The sequence below is a fragment of the Camellia sinensis genome, chromosome 8 (genome assembly GCF_055761805.1).
Source record: "Camellia sinensis isolate YWXY chromosome 8, ASM5576180v1, whole genome shotgun sequence".
In the NCBI taxonomy this organism is placed as follows: domain Eukaryota; kingdom Viridiplantae; phylum Streptophyta; class Magnoliopsida; order Ericales; family Theaceae; genus Camellia; species Camellia sinensis.
The window spans coordinates 60,180,485-60,198,414 of NC_138968.1; the positions used below are offsets into that span (position 1 = coordinate 60,180,485).

Below are 17,930 nucleotides of genomic sequence, written 5' to 3' on the forward strand. Positions count from 1 at the left end.
ACTGTTCTGTTGTATTCCGGACTTGGTTCCGTGATGTTGGTGGTGGTATACCTTGTTGTCATCATTTAATTCCACTTGATTGAGTTTTAGGATGTATTGGGCAGAGTTGTTACAGGTTGGTTAGGCTTTGGTTTCAATTCTTTGTTGCCCGGTTTTTAGGAGGTCCGCTCGAGCGGGTCTTCTTGCGCTCGAGCGGAGATTGCACGCACCCAGTATTTTGGGGCTCTGTAGAACTTCTGCAGGCATGTTTTTCACGCTCAAGCGGGTTTCTTTGCGCTCGAGCGGTGGCGCTCGAGCGGGTACTCTGGAGCTCAAACGGGTAGTACTTTTTGGTGTAAGTTCTGGGAAGGGGAAATCTACGCTCGAGCGGACTGGTTTTCGCGCTCGAGCGGATGTACTTTATTCTTGTGTCTTGGCGCTTGAGCGGGCCTTATTGCGCTTGAGCGGACCTAGCTTTTTTGTTCTTGACGCTCGAGCGTTGTGTTCTCCACTCGAGCGGGAATGTCGTATATCAGTTGGCAGCTGGGCATTTTAAAATCACTTTTTACATTCTCTCTCTCTCTCTCTTACTTTCTAAAAAGATATTTTGAGAGTTCCTCTCTCTAGAAACTCCCTTCTCTCTAGGGTTTGATCTAGTTAGAGTGTTTCCTTTCCCTTCGGCCTTTGTTAGAGTTGTGCTGATCGTCGAGGGCTACACATTGATCCGAGAATATTGAGTTTTGGAGCACGTTGAGTTTCTTCACCTTCTTTCCTTGAGCTTCGAATTTGAGGTAGGGATTCCTACTCACTCTTATGGGTTTTAACCTAGATTTTGAGCTTATTATTTAAATGGTTAATTTTGGGACTTAGGGTTTCAAAATGTGTTAAAGAGGGTTTTGTGATTTTGGGCTCATAATATGTATTTTGAGTTTCAAAATGGTGTTATTGATGTTGGTTGTTGATATATAGACCATTGGGTTAATATTGGGAAATGGGGGTAGAAAACCCTAATTGGTTGTATAAATTAATTGGTATGATTAATTTGGGAAAATGGTGGTTATATGGAATTGAGTTGGAAATAATGAAATTGACTCATTATATGGTTGAATAGTGGAATTAGATTTGTTAATCGCTCACTTTTGAAAACATTGATATTTTATCTGTTGGAGCTTTTATTACCTGTTTAGAAATAATTGCTTGGGCTGCCGGTGGAGGGTAGTTTTGATTGTTGTAGACAATGCATGATGATTAGGCAAACTAAAACTAATCAATTGGATATGTCATAGAGTATGATGGTTGATAGAATACATTAACGTTATGCATTGATTGATTGTGTATATGACCTTTGTGTATATACGTTGTGTGTGTGGGAGGAGATAGGGGATGTACTCCACGGTTTAGGGGAAGATAGGGGATGGACCTCTAAACCGAATGTTGTTTGGGAGGAGATAGGGGATGGACTCCACTGATACAGCTCATATGCTTGTCAGATAATGTGTTGATACAGCTCATATGCTTATCTTTGGAAGTGTTGATATAGCTAATATGCATATCAATTGAAATGTGGATACAGCTTATATGCTTATCTGTTGAGATGTTGATACAACTAGTATGTTTATCAACTGTAAAAATGGGAAATGTTTAATATGGGTCACTGTCTCATATAAGTGGTTGGCCAGGTTCTGAGCCATTGATGTAAATTGTGAAATTGATAAGAAATGGAAACTGAAATGAAACATGAACATAGTGGTCATGAAATGGAAATGGGTTATGAATTGGTTTATGGAAATCGAACATTTATCAATTGCTAATGTCTTAGTCATTGCTCATACTGTGTTTAACATATCTCTACTGGGCGTTGGCTCACCCTTTATGGGACATTATTTTCAGGTACAGGTAGTATGCCACCTCCAAGGACATAGCTTGGGTGATGATGAGAGTTGAAGACTCTTTTTGTTTATTTTGTTTGTATTATTTTGGTTGTAGACCGGTTGACTAAGTCGGCGCACTTCATTCCTATGCGCGTGAGAGATTCAGTAGATCATCTCGCCGACTTGTATATTCGGGACATAGTGAGATTGCACGGGGTCCCAGTGACGATCGTCTCAGATAGAGATCCTCGTTTTACTGCTAGGTTGTGGTAGAGTTTGCAGAGTGCCTTGGGCACTAGGTTGACCTTTAGTACGACTTATCACCCTCAGATTGACGGGCAGTCCGAGCGTACTATACAGATCCTTGAGGATATGCTTCGAGGTTGTGTCCTTGACTTTAGTGGGACGTGGGAGAGGCACTTGCCCTTGGTGGAGTTTGCCTACAACAACAGTTTTCAGTCTAGCATCGGTATGGCACCGTTTGAGGCCTTGTATGGTCGATCGTGTAGGTCTCCAGTGTGTTGGGCCGAGGTGGGTGATGCACCTTTGTTGGGTCCGGAGTTGGTTAGAGAGACAACGAAGAAAGTTGAGCTTATCCGTAGGAGGCTTGTTACAGCCCAGAGTCGCCAAAAGAGTTATGCCGACCGTAGGAGGAGGCCTTTGGCGTTTGAGGTAGGTGATCATGTCTTCTTGAAAATATCACCTAGGCGAGGTTTGATGAGGTTCGGGAAGAGTGGGAAGTTATCCCCTCGGTTTATTGGTCCCTTTGAGATCCTTGAGAGGATTGGCGAGGTTGCTTATCGTTTAGCTTTACCGCCGTAGTTGTCTGGAGTGCATGACGTGCTTCATGTGAGTATGCTTCGGAAGTATGAGTCGGATCCATCCCATGTGTTAGATTGGACCGACTTGGAGGTAGATGGGGATGCCTCGTATGAGGAGAGACCGGTTCGGGTCTTGGATGGGCGGGATCAAGTCCTACGTGGCAAGACGATTCCTTTGGTGAAGGTTTTGTGGAAACATCCCGGAGTGGAGGAAGCCACTTGGGAACGTAAGTTGGAAGTCCGCGAGAAATATCCGGACTTGTTTGTTGATATGTAACCATGTATTGGTAATTTTGTAATATCGTTGAACTTTAAGAACATCATATGTGTCTTAAGTTGTAAAACATTGTGAATGTTTTGGGTTAATGGAAATTTGTTATAACATTGCATATGTTCAATGTATTGTGGAAATGCAGGCATGATGTTAATGTTGCATGTGTTATGGAATTGTGGAAAATGAGTTGAAAATTGCTAAATTTCACAAGAATGCATGTTGATAATACAGGTTGTTATGAATAATGTGTTATGCCTCTTGAAAAGAGTTGGGATTGACCGGTAATGGGTTGGGTTGTTTAATATTATGTTGTAACATTGTTGAAAATAGAGAAAACCTGTTTTTGAAAAACTTGTGTTTAATTTCGGGGACGAAATTCTTTAAGGGGGGGAGGTTATAGCGATCCCGGTTGTCCCTTTACTGTTCTGTTGTATTCCGGACTCGGTTCCGTCATGTTGGTGGTGGTATACCTTGTTGTCATCCTTTAATTCCACTTGATTGAGTTTTAGGATGTATTGGGCAAAGTTATTACAGGTTGGTTAGGCTTTGGTTTCAATTCTTTGTTGCCCGGTTTTTAGGAGGTCCGCTCAAGCTGGTCTTCTTGCGCTCGAGCGGAGATTGCACGCACCCAGTATTTTGGTGCTCTGCAGAACTTCTGCAGGCTGGTTTTTCACGCTCGAGCGGGTTTCTTTGCGCTCGAGCGGTGGCGCTTGAGCGGGTACTCTGGCGCTCGAGCGGGTAGTACTTTTTGGTGTAAGTTCTGGGAGGGGAAAATCTACGCTCGAGCGGACTGGTTTTCGCGCTCGAGCGGATGTACTTTATTCTTGTGTCTTGGCGCTCGAGCGGGCCTTATTGTGCTCGAGCGGACCTAGTTTTTTTGTTCTTGACGCTCGAGCGTTGTGTTCTCTGCTCGAACGGGAATGTCGTATATCAGTTGGCAGCTGGGCATTTTAAAATCACTTTTTACATTCTCTCTCTCTCTCTTACTTTCTAAAAAGATATTTTGAGAGTTCCTCTCTCTAGAAACTCCCTTCTCTCTAGGGTTTGATCTAGTTAGAGTGTTTCTTTTCCCTTCGGCCTTTGTAAGAGTTGTGTTGATCGTCGAGGGCTACACATTGATCTGAGAATATTGAGTTTTGGAGCACGTTGAGTTTCTTCACCTTCTTTCCTTGAGCTCCGAATTTGAGGTAGGGATTCCTACTCACTCTTATGGGTTTTAACCTAGATTTTGAGCTTATTGTTTAAATGGTTGATTTTGGGACTTAGGGTTTCAAAATGTGTTAAAGAGGGTTTTGTGATTTTGGGCTCATAATATGTATTTTGGGTTTCAAAATGGTGTTATTGATGTTGGTTGTTGATATATAGACCATTGGGTCAATATTGGGAAATGGGAGTTGAAAACCCTAATTGGTTGTATAAATTAATTGGTATGATTAATTTGGGAAAATGGTGGTTATATGGAATTGAGTTGGAAATAATGAAATTGACTCATTATATGGTTGAATAGTGGAGTTAGATTTGTTAATCGCTCACTTTTGAAAACATTGATATTTTATCTGTTGGAGCTTTTATTATCTGTTTAGAAATAATTGCTTGGGCTACCGGTGGAGGGTAGTTTTGATTGTTGTAGACAATGCATAATGATTAGGCAAACTAAAACTAATCAATTGGATATGTCATAGAGTATGATGGTTGATAGAATACATTAACGTTATGCATTGATTGATTGTGTATATGACCTTTGTGTATATACGTTGTGTGTGTGGGAGGAGATAGGGGATGTACTCCACGGTTTAGGGGAAGATAGGGGATAGACCTCTAAACCGAATGTTGTTTGGGAGGAGATAGGGGATGGACTCCACTGATACAGCTCATATGCTTGTCAGATAATGTGTTGATACAGCTCATATGCTTATCTTTGGAAGTGTTGATACAGCTCATATGCTTATCTTTGGAAGTGTTGATATAGCTAATATGCATATCTATTGAAATGTGGATACAGCTTGTATGCTTATCTGTTGAGATGTTGATACAACTAGTATGTTTATCTACTGTAAAAATGGGAAATGTTTAATATGGGTCACTGTCTCATATAAGTGGTTGGCTAGGTTCTGAGCCATTGATGTGAATTGTGAAATTGATAAGAAATGGAAACTGAAATGAAACATGAACATAGTGGTCATGAAATGAAAATGGGTTATGAATTGGTTTATGGAAATCGAACATTTATCAATTGCTAATGTCTTAGTCATTGCTCATACTGTGTTTAGCATATCTCTACTGGGCGTTGGCTCACCCTTTATGGGACATTATTTTCAGGTACAGGTAGTATGCCACCTCCAAGGACATAGCTTGGGTGATGATGAGATTTGAAGACTCTTTTTGTTTATTTTGTTTGTATTACATGTATATCAAGCCAAGGGCTTATTTTGTATAGAGTTAGTACTCTTCTTTTGTGTAACCAGGTGTTGACTTGGAAAGCTGTAAGCCCATAGGGCTTTTGCTTTTGTTGTTAACATGTAATACAGTGTAAGAATTACTCTGATGAATAGAAATGGTTGGTTTCTTTTATATCAATGCATGTTTAAAGTGATGGGTTTTATGTATTATTTGAGGGCGTTACAATATGCAACCCAACCCGGTTTCTAAAATAATCGTGAATGACCAAGGAGAAAGTGATGACGAGGTTGATTTGTTGCCTGATTTCTGCCCGCACAATAATAAAGTATTACTGACTGAATCATGGGCGCGGGGGTTAACCCATGTCGGGCAATGCTTTTGAGGGGGGTGCACACGAATTTCGAACGGTTTTGTGTAAGTATGCTATGGAGTTTGGGTTCAATTTCAGGTATGTCAAAAACAATTCCATATGGGTAACAACAGTGTGCTCCATGGTGGAGGATAAGGGATGCACGTGGTCTATACATGCTCGGGTGTTGAAAGCGAATCAGTTTTTCTACCTTCGCAAATGGAACAGTGTGCATAGTTGCGGTGTATCCGTCTGGACATCAAATCATCCAAGGGTTGGATCTGATATGGTTGCTGATATTATAGCAGCTTGTGTTCGGGACAGACCACTCACACGTCCAACTGATGTCGTCTTAGATTTGAAAGATGATTATGGGTTGGACGTCAACTACCGGGTTACGTGGTTAGGGGTTGAGAAGGCAATGGGGGAATTGTTTGGCACCCATTCCGTATCGTTCGACCAATTGTGTTGGTATCATGAAGCCGTCATGCAATACAATCCTGGGAGTTATGTTGACATCGGCTACGATGAACACAACTACCGGTTCCGCCGTTTTTCTATTTCGTTCAAAGCATGCATTGATGGGTTTCGTCATTGTCGTCCATTACTTTTCCTGGACGGAACCTTCTTGAAAGGCAGGTTCAAAGGGTTCTTGCTAGTTGCCACTGCGAAGGACGGTAATCAAGGTGTGTCCCATTTCATTTAAAAACATTATGCTCATTTACTTCCGTAGTCCCATTTCCATTTGAATGTCCGAACAAGTTCAATTTGTCATACACCCACTTATTTTTCCATATGCTAGAACCAAAACATTGTATGCTATTTTTGTTATATTATACACGCTGATCATGTTGTCATCATTACAATAGGGTTGTTCCCGCTTGCTTATTCCAAAATATTACTGCCCTTTTCAATTCAGCATTTTCAGTGGTGAGTTTCTTCACCTCATCGTCCTTAGCTTGCATCAAGCTACCAAATCCTCCAACAAGATGCAACGCTTGTAACTTATTTGCCTGCCTCAGTCTGTCCACTTCTGCACGTAACTCTGAAGTCACACTGTCTTTCTCGTTGATTTCTAGTTCCAACTCTGCAATCTTCTGTGTAGCGTGGCAAACGTGTGGGCTCACGTCCATTACATGCTTTCTGTAGACAACCCATTTTGACCGGCCCTAAGACTTGGGCACTTTCTTTTGAGCACCCCCTGATACAAATTAGAATATGTCATTTTATGAATTTCTCAACTGAAAAATCAAATTGAAGCTTTAATCCCGAACCTCACCTATTTTGGTCAAAGTATTTTATATCACTAATATTTTATCAATTTGTAGTATTTTATAATTTGTCTTTATAATTTTTTTATCTAATTTTGTGTGTGTACACATTTTTAGTTGTTTTTATATAAAATAATAAAAAAAACAAACAAAAAAATAAAAAATGAAAAAGAAAATAAAGAAAAGAAAAAGAGAGGGTCAGATGAGGATAATGGGTTTTGGGATGGAAAAGGATTTTGTTTTTGCTGGATTCAAAGGGGAACAGAGTGGACATTGTGATGATAAGTTTTGTGTGGAAAATAATTCGGTGAAGTGAGTTCGAAAAGTGGTGGAGGAAATTGAAAAAAGAGGAGGGCAGGTGAGAGTGGTTGGAGAGGAGACACCTAACAAACACACTATCTCTCCATCTTCAGAATAATTGAAGTCTGTGGGCACCAAGAGTGGATTTTTTATGATTGTTGGCATGGTGGGTGATAAACAATTAAAAATCTCTCTCTTTATATTTTCCAACTTGTTTGAAGCAGACACACGGGGGGAGGGGAGGACAACACATGCAAAAAGGCTCTCTCTCTCTGGGTCTCTCTGAGCTTTCTCCCAGGCACTACCTCCCTCTCTCTCTCTCAAAAATATTTTCTGACTAAGCTGCAGCTTCTTGATACAAGAAAATGGTGAAAGTAAAACTAGGTGTGGGCTGAAACCACTCTATCCAACTCTCTTTCTCTCTCTTCCATTCTCGCACCAATTCTTCACACCATTCACACAAGGCACAACACACAATGGCACACCACACACAGGGCAACACAGCCCATACACTCAATAATCAACACAGCACACCACACACATGCACAGCATACACTCTCACCACACCACCACTGCCATCCCAACACACATGCACAACATCACTCAATACACCCATTCACCACTGAACACACACACACACGGGTTTAGAGAGGCCACACACTCATCACCCACACACTTCATACACCACACCACACCACACCACCCATGCACACACACCATTCACACACGGCATACACACACGGCACCTCACTGAAACACACCACACACGACTAACATTCATACTCAACACACCACTCATCACCCACACACTACACAGACCCAACACACTCAACACGGATAGACTGAGCACATGCATGACAAAAGACATGAGGCTACACGATACACACACACACGGTTTAGAGAGAGAGACATAGACACCCACACACAACCCATAGACGGATGGAGCTTCAACACTGATACAGACCAGACACACACACCAAACCCAGCTCTCTTCACTCTCTAGACATTCCTAGGCTCCTCTCTCTCTCTAAAAAACAGAGGCACACCACACCATCTCGGCACCTCTCTCTCTCTCTCCCCGATCACACATAACACATGCATACACAAGCACACACATGCAGGAAACACACACCCACACACCCACGGCACTCTCTCTCTAGAGACCCATGCACATAACACACCCAGCATCACCAACCCACCCATGCATGACACCCATGCATGACAACAAACACACACACAAGTTCTCACACACTCTCTCTCTCTCTAGCCGAGACCAAAATCTCTCTCTCTCTCTCTCTCTCTCTCTCGGCTAGAGGAATAAGGGAATAAAAGAAAATCGGAGGCGTGGGGGTGATGAGATTGATAAGTGGTGATCTGCAAAGATGGATAGACAAAAATAATCAACACACAGGCGTGCTGGGGGTGGTATTCATAGTGGGTGGTGAAAAACACAAAGAAGAGAGAGAAAAGGTGGTGGGTGTGTGAATCAAACTTAGGTATGTGAATCAAACCAGCTAGTGTTTCATTTAACCGAAGTCAAGTTCGGGAGCAAATGTAGCCAACCAGCAGCTAGAGAAAACCATGGTCCAGTGGGCTTACTTAGTGGGCTTACTTTCATGATTTTGGGCTCTGGGCTCTGGGCCCAATTTCCAGTAGAGAAAAGGAGTGGGAGCTGTCAGTGGATTACTGAGTTGAAGTTTTTTTTATTTTATTTTATTTTGAGTGTTTGTGAGGATTTTATTTTATTCATTTTTCTCGGATCTGTAATAATATAAGTATTGTAATAATTCCCCCATCCCGCTTCTTTCTATCCCATTCTTTAATCGCTTTCCTTAACCGTGTGTATGTATATATCTGACATGCCATGCATATCCATGCTTTACATTTATGTCTCATGCATTAAGATTCGGCTACATTTACATGTGTGGATTTAATCAATCCTTCTGTGATTCTGTACGCTATCATATTATTGAGATGATTCACATGCCATATTTTAGAAGCCGAAGCTTTAGTGCATCTCATGAGTGAATTGCATTAGGATTCTGTATATAAGATCATGCATATTTTTACTAACTTTGTTTTGTAGTTGTTCGAGGGACGTCGGTCAATCTGTGAGTTTTTATGCTTTAGCATCCCATTTGTGTGTGTTTTTCTTACTATGTGTTAGTATTCTACCATGAGGTTACTTGCTTATTTGATAGAACCGTATGAATGCCTGTGAATGAAGGCTTGAATTGGAATAATTCAATAAATGTACGTTTTAAGCCCACTTTGCAGTGGCAAATTCACAAACTTTAAGCCCACTTTGGCAAATTCAAACCCTTTTCGAAAAACAAACATGAAGTTGAATTGTGCCAATTTGAGCAAACTAGTCTATACTTGTATGCTTCACATAGTAAATTTTAGGATTTATTCAATAATCAGAACATGAACATATAAAGAAAATAAAAAGTCATATCATAGTTTAGTAGAGGCCGATCTTTTGATCGGGTGAGCGGGGGTGCTCATTCTCATACCTAAGGTTCCGAGCCAAGCATCCTTGGTTACGACGAACAGTGGCCTTGGCACCGAGTCATGGGTTTCCTAATTTCCCAAAATATTAGGTGGCGACTCTGAGATCTGATGACGCAGTCCATTTTTGACAAAATTGCAATAAAATGGATTTTCAATAAAAGTTGCCAAATCTGGACTCTCATCTACGTTTCACATTGCACTCGTGAAACTTGAGATCAAAGAGATCTCGGAAGTCTGAACTGTTTAACGCGCGCGGGTACCCCCCGGGTATGTTACAGTTTATGGCGACTCTGCTGGGGATTTTATGAAACCTTGATTTGAACTCCATGATATGACTTTTATTTTCAATTATATGTTTATTGTATTGCATGCATTGGTGCACTTCAAGTCCTTGTGTTGGCTAGATACTGGTAAGGAGCACAGGTAAGCTTTTTGTGACACTACACCTATTTTTACGATACTTTAGAGGCCTTGTGTTGTAACCTTTTGAGATTTGTCAAAAGGGTAGCTTTGCTATGTAGCCCTGCTATCTAGCTTTGCTATCTAAGGTTCTCAGACTCCGAAGAGAGGCTATTTGACTCTTCTGATTTCCTGGGATCTTTATTGGTTATGACCCAAAGGACTCTTTGGTAACGTCACCTTGGCTTCAACCCGTAAAGTAGAGCCAACCTTGTACATATAGTGAGCTATAGTACCTTTCAAATTAGGACAGGATGCTTTCCCATTTCTAGGATGTATGATACCGCTTGTGTGAATAGTGAAACCCTAGATCATTCTAAGCTAGAACAGGATAACCCTATCCTCTTTAGGGGTGTTTGTTCTCTTTCCTGCTTTATGTGTAATGTATTGGATCTATACAGGGGTTCTCAAATTCGAATGAGTGGCTCAGGCTATTCAGTTTAGCACCATTACTTCAAAAACAAAAAAATAACAAAAACATAAAATCAAAAAAAAAAAAAATTGTTAAAAAAAAAAATGCCGATATCCCACAAAGTCGACCATCTCTGTGATTGGGGAGTGACCACCTATTGATTGCATGAGCTTTATTTTGAATGTTGTGGCTGGCCACACTTTGACTAGCAATTTATTTTGAATGTTGTGGCTGGCCCACACTTTGACTAGCAAAATTGAGAATGGTTTTATTCTGAGTTCTGAATTGAGTATTGAGTCTAAGTTTGACTCCACCAAGTTTGTAGAGTTAGAGTCAGGCTCGAGTCAGCCTAATGAGTCAGAGTCTGTTGATTTTGATAGTGCTAACCTAGACATTTCGGTCATGTCTAGGTCCTCTTTGTCATTTTCTTTTGAGTATGTTGTCAAAAGTCTGTTGCCATTGCTGAGTCATAGTCTCTTTTCAATAAACAGAAAAACAAAAAAAACAAAATGCCATAGAGTCTGCCTACTTCTCTGTGCCTTAATTCATTGCATTGACCAAAGTTTTTCAAAACTTTTTCCAAAACTCTGATGAAAACAAAGAGGAAGAAGTTTCTCGGGAATTGCAAATTTTGATCAACTGAGAAGAAGAGAGGTGTGTTAAGCCTTTGATGAATAAAATCATTTTTGTTAATGTGGGTATTGAGAATGATCCTAGCTTGGTCCAAATTGGTTCTATCTTATCTTCGTAAGAGTACGGGTGATTAGTCACTTTGTTAAAAGATTTCAAAAACTGTTTTTGCGTGGTCCTACGAAGACATGCTTGGAATTGATTATACAGCATAAGATCCCTCTTGACTCGTGGTCCGACCTCCATAGCTCCTTAGCTTTCAAACCTTGATTTGAAGTATTCAATGATCATTCAAAGTGTAAGGCTTGCATAGCCGAATTGGAAATAGCCCTTGAACTAGGGGCCATGATGTGATTCAAATGGAGGCAGCCCTTCAACTAGGGGCAATAAGGTCGAATATGATTTAGATTGGAAATAGCCCTTGAACTAGGGGCAATGATGTGATCCAGATTGGAAACAGACCTCGAACTCAGGGCAGAGAATATGATATCGATTTGAAACAGCCCTTGAACTAGGGGCAAAAGTGTGAGGCTTGGATAGTTGAAATGGAGGCAGCCCTTAAACTAGGGGCAATAAGGTACCACCCTTGAGAGGCTCGCTGGGTTGAAAACTCGGAAGAGCGACCCAGGCAAAAGTTAGAGCACAAAAAAATAAAAAAATAAAAAGAAAAATGAAAAGCTCGCAAGGTTGAAAACCCGAATGGTCAGCTTTGGCAAAAGTTAGAGCCTAAAAGGAGAGTGTCAATACCTGAGTGAACCTTACCCAAAACTATGTAGGGCCTGTGATTCAGATTGGAAGCAACCCTTGAACTAAGGACAAGAAGGTCAGATGTGATTTAGATTTGAAGCAGCCCTTGAACTAGGGGCAAAAGGTTGGAGGTGATCAAAGAGTTAAAACTGAATTGTTTCCCAATGAAGACCGCCCAAAAAGGCAAAACCCAGAATTTGAGAGAATGAATTTTATTATTGAAGGACAGTCGAGTTCCTATCCACTACACTAGGGGCAACACTAGGGGCAAATTCAGAGCCAATTAGCCTAGTCCCTACATCATCGTATCTATTGGTCAAGTGTAGTAGTCGTTCTTATAGATGGCCTAGAGATTTCACACCCAATCAACATGGTCAAGTTAAAATAAAAATAACTCTTGAGAGGCTCGCTGGGCTGAAAACCCGGAAGGGCGACCCAGGCAAAAGTTAGAGCACAAAAAAATATATATATAAAATAAAAAGAAAAATGAAAAGATCGCAAGGTTGAAAACCCGAATGGGCAACTTTGGCAAAAGTTAGAGCCTAAAAGGAGAATGTCAATACCCGAGTGACCCTTAGCTGGAACTACGATGGCCTGATTCCTATCTTTGGGATACGTAGGTAGCTTCATCTTGAAGTTCGGCCCCAATAATTTTTCAACTCATTCATTTTGTCCATGTTTGATTGGTGTATCTTTTTGACTTGGTTGTCCTATCCGTGTTTGATTAGTGTATCTTCGTTCTGCTCAGTCCAGTTGGTTTCGATTCAACTTGGTTCGGTTTGGTTCAGCGGTTCAGTTTGGTCCAGTTCTGCTCGGCTTCATTCGGTTCGGTTTGGCTTGGTTCGGTTTGCGTTGTTCGGATATCACCATTGATTATCTGGCTTGGGACTATGCACCCCGATGGTTGATCCCATGTTGTTTGAGTAGTGGCCATTTGCAAAAATAGGTTTTGATTAATTTGAATGAAGCTGACTAATTTTTCTAAAAAATTATTCCATTTTTGCAAAACTTGGACCATTCTTTGGATTTGAAAAGGGAAAATTTTCAGTGCTCACAGTTTAGCTTACATGATTTGAAACAGAAAATGGAATAAGTATGCTAATCTAACTCTCATGTTGATCAAAACATGTTTACAAAAAAATCAAGAGACAAAAAAAGGGAAGGCAATGAACTAGGGGCATAGTCGAGTCGAAGATTCTGTCTTCTCCACCACTCGAGTCAACTATTCAGTATATATAAGTGTGTATTCATACCAATCAGGGTATTCATACCAGTCAGTGTATATAAGGGTGTTCCTTTCATACCAGTCAGTATATTTATACCAGTCGGTGTATTTATACTAGTCAGTGTATATAAGTGTGTTTGGATTAATTTGCTTCTTTTTTTCAGTTCGTTAGGTCATTTGTTGATTCAGGTCAGTAAAGAGTCAATGTCTAATTCAGAGTTCAAAAATTCAATCATTCTCAAATTCAATCAAACAAATTATTTTCAAGCTCAAAGTGATATGCCAGTCATGCCAGTGATGAGCAAAAAAGAAATTGATTTTATTGAAGTCAAAGGAGGACATCCCCGATTACAGAAACTCAAAAAAAAAAAAAAACACAAAAAAAAAAACAAAAACAAAAAACAAAACAAAAAAAAAAAAAAAAAAAAACAAAAACAAAAAACAAAAAACAAAAAAACAAAGAGAGAGAGAGGGATCTTTTCTTCTTTCTTCTCCGGCAGCAACCTTGCGGCGAAGATTGCAACCGGCTTCATTTGCACACAGCTTCGTTGCCTGACTTTGCCATCAGCTGCCTCGCTTCATCTTTACTCCTCGAAGCTTTTGAAGACTCTACCTTGGCCTTGGCAGAGCTTCCAAAGGAGATTATTCCTCGCCGACCATCAAATTGGTTGTGCGAAGAAATTCCAAATCGAGTCACGGAGGTCGTCAGTCGTTTCAGCTCTTTGTTCTGCTTTTTCAGCGCACTAATTTCTACTCGAGCGTCTTTGTACATACGTTGAAGGAGGGAGAGTTGTGCATGTAACTGATGTACTTCACACGTCCTGTTCTGCAGTCGACGGGACAAGTTGGAGACCGCTGTCACGGTCTCCACACATGACCTCAGTGTATACGAGTTTGCTTCGATGTCAGACTGTGCCGCCATGATTTGTTCAACTGACATCGCTGGAAAGTTGAAAACAGGAGAAGGAGGAGGAGCTCGTGGTTGAGGTTCAGGAGAGTCAGACTCGGTCATCTCTATCGTGGACTCGTTCAGGTCTGGAAAAAGAGTGAGAGAACCGTGTGAAGAAGCCATGGCAAAGGAGAGTAATGCAAAAGAAAGAGGTTACAGAGTGGTGGCAGAGAAAGTTTGCAGGCTTTTGCTCTGTCTCTCTCTTTCGCAGGCCTCAACTTAAGAGGAGGATGAAGCCAAAGAAGAAAACAAAGAGGGCGGAAGGCTCGAGACGATCATTGACAATCGGGGCAAGATGGGATAGCCTGTCGATCAGGTGCCGCGATTGTTGAAATCGTGTGCCAGACACAACGCTCGAAGAAGATGACGGAAGAGAGAGTGAGACAAAAACAGAGAGAGAGGCGGGAGAATTGTATATTTATACATATATGTATATATATTGTATATCTATGTATTATATATATTTGTTTGAACGTTTTGGTCACAAAAGTGGCTTAGGTTTAGTGGTTTGGCTCAGTGGTTGAAGGCTGGAAGGCTGAGCCCAAGGTCAGGGGTTCGAACCCCACAAACAAATGTTTCTTTTGTTTTGTTTTGGTCTTATGTATATATATGTCTCGTATACCTATATATATATTTGTTTGAATATTTTTTCACAAGAGTGGCATGGCTCAGTGGTCGAGGACTCGAAGGCCAAACTTGAGATCAGAGGGTCGAACCCCCGTGTCTATGCATTTTGCATTTTTCCTTTCTTTTTTGCGTGTTTTGCGTACGTGCGTTGACGTCAGCAAACGGAATATGCCTTCTCAGTAACGGTGTCTTTCCGTTGATGGCTGCAAACAGAATATTCCCCGAATCTATGTATGTATACCGCACATGCATGTCTGTATATTGCCGTATTTGTATGTATTTTGTCTATACATAGTATATGTATACAGTATTTGGTTCGAGCATACAATTCCTTCTTTCATTCTGTGCATCTATCGCACAATAATCTCATTTCGAGCATCTGTCACACAATTCCAATTCAATTGCGCTATCTTGCGCATCGCACTGTCTTGTGCACCAATTTTAATCACATTATCTTGGGCATCGCACTGTCTTGTGCATCAAATTCAATCGCCCTGTCTTGCGCATCGCATTATCTTGTGCATCCCTACGTCGCACTATCTTGTGCACCCCCCACTCGCACTGTCTTGTGCACCCGTATTGTGCTATCTTGCGCATTCACCCATATCGCACTGTCTAGTGCACCCGCATTGTGCTTCATTACGCTATTCTGCGCATTCACTCAAATCGGTTAAAAACAGTCAGGTGTGCCTATCTGTTTACACCACCCCGGTTAAAATACAGTCAGGTGAGCCTGTCTGTTAACACCACCCCGGTTAAACTACAGTCAGGTGAGTCTGTCTGTTTACACTACCCCGGTTAAAATACAGTCAGGTGACCCTGTCTGTTTACACCACCTCGGTTAAAATACAGGCAGGTGACCCTGTCTGTTTACACCACCTCGGTTAAAAAAAGCAGGTGTGCCTGTCTGTTTACACCACCCAAATTAGTTAAAAAACAGCAGGTGAGCCTGTCTGTTTACACTACCCAAATCGGTTAAAAACAGCAGGTGAGCCTGTCTGTTTACACCAACCATCCTCCTCTCGCGTGAGACGCGTTAGGATTGCAAATCGGTTAAAAACAGCAGGTGTGCCTGGTGTTTACACCATCTTTCCTCCTTACATTATGTGCATCTAACACATAATAAAGCATCTATCACACAATTTCGATTCTATTGCACTGTCTTGTGCAATTTCAATTTAATCGCGCTATCTTGCGCATCACACCATCTTGTGCACTCCCTAGGTCTAGGAGATCTTAAATCCTCTGAAGGTGCAATTCCGTTGGTGTTTGTCGTGCCCGAACGACTTCAATGGCCTAAGAATGGTCTAGGAGACCTTAAATCCTCTAAAGGTGCAATTCCTTTGGTGTTTGTCATGCCCGAACGACTTCAGATGGTCTGGTATAGCCACCTGCCTGTGATTGCAATGAGTTCCTAGGAGACCAACTGCGACGGTGGAAACTAGAGTTCGAATGGCGATGCCTAGAACGCAAAAGGTTTGGAATTTCCGAGACTAAAGTCTGGTTTAAATACCCAGGGGTGTATCCCCGGCTTGAAATCTGTATGGCAGCCCCATAGGTTGAGGTAGCGTGTATGCGCCTCAATTCTGGATACTGAACCAACCTAGTCTGTCACCCCGATGGAGAATAGGAAAAGTTGTGAATATGATCAAGAAGAAAAGCAACATCAGTGGCTTCTACATGTAGAGGTTACCCCTTGTCATTCTACCATACCTTCTTCCACTTGCGTGAGACGCGTTTGGATTTCGAATCCACCTTTACTCCTTTCACGTGAAACGTGATGTTTACATGGTTAAGACCTTCCCTCTCTCCGTATAAAATACGTTGAGATACGCCTGTTGGTCACACCATTGTCATTTTTCACTTGGTTAAAACCTTTCCCCTCTCCGTATAAAATACGGTTAGGTACGCCTGTTGGTTACACCATTATCATTCTCGTTGGTTAAAACCTTCCATCTCTTCGTATAAAATACGTTGAGATACGCCTGTTGGTTACACCATTGTCATTTTCTCTGGTTAAAACCTTCCCTCTCTTCGTATAAAATACGTTGAGATACGCCTGTTGGTTACACCATTGTCATTTTCTACTTGGTTAAAACCTCCCCCCTCTCCGTATAAAATACGGTTAGGTACGCCTGTTGGTTACACCATTATCATTCTCGTTGGTTAAAACCTTCCCTCTCATCGTATAAAATACGTTGAGATACGCCTGTTGGTTACACCATTGTCATTTTCTCTGGTTAAAACCTTCCCTCTCTCCGTATAAAATACGTTGAGATACGCCTATTGGTTACACCATTGTCATTTTCTACTTGGTTAAAACCTTCTCCCTCTCCGTATAAAATACGGTTAGGTACGCCTGTTGGTTACACCATTATCATTCTCGTTGGTTAAAACCTTCTCTCTCTTCGTATAAAATACGTTGAGATACGCCTGTTGGTTACATCATTGTCATTTTCTCTGGTTAAAACCTTCCCTCTCTACGTATAAAATACATTGAGATACGCCTGTTGGTTACACCATTGTCATTTTCTACTTGGTTAAAACCTTCCCCCTCTCCGTATAAAATACGGTTAGGTATGCCTGTTGGTTACACCATTGTTGTTCTCCTTGGTTAAAACCTTCCCTCTCTTCGTATAAAATACGTTGAGATACGCCTGTTGGTTACACCATTGTCATTTTCTCTGGTTAAAACCTTCCCTCTCTTCGTATAAAATACGTTGAGATACGCCTGTTGGTTACACCATTGTCATTTTCTCTGGTTAAAACCTTCCTCCTCTTCGTATGAGATACGATTAGGTACGCTTGTTGGTTATACCGCCATTCCTTCTATCGCGTGAAACGCGTTGGGATTACAAGTTTACTCGGTTAAAAACATCAGGTGCGTCTGATGTTTACACCATCTTTCCTCCTTTCGCGTGAGACGTGTTAGGCTGTCATTTCACTCGGTTAAAATTATGTTGTGACACATTTGTATGTGATCTTGTGGCACATTTAATGCAATGCACCCCCTGTTATGTTTCATATCATTTGCGCGAAGCTTGCCTCTTCATTGTTGTCATCTTCATATCTTTATCATCACTCTATGGCATTGTATTGCAT

The 17,930-nt window shown here is 41.2% G+C and overlaps 1 protein-coding gene across 1 annotated transcript; it reads left to right on the forward strand.

Moving 5' to 3' along the window:
- The first annotated feature begins 5,707 nt into the window (after nucleotides 1–5,707).
- LOC145797785 (uncharacterized) lies at nucleotides 5,708–6,400 on the forward strand. Its single transcript, XM_082885204.1, has one exon. It carries the CDS (start codon nucleotides 5,708–5,710, stop codon nucleotides 6,398–6,400), a length of 693 nt encoding a protein of 230 aa, XP_082741330.1.
- The last annotated feature ends 11,530 nt before the right edge of the window (nucleotides 6,401–17,930 follow it).

Bases quoted from the DNA above. Each gene is read 5' to 3' on its own strand.
- LOC145797785 (XM_082885204.1), top strand. From the start codon at position 5,708: ATGTCGGGCAATGCTTTTGAGGGGGGTGCACACGAATTTCGAACGGTT.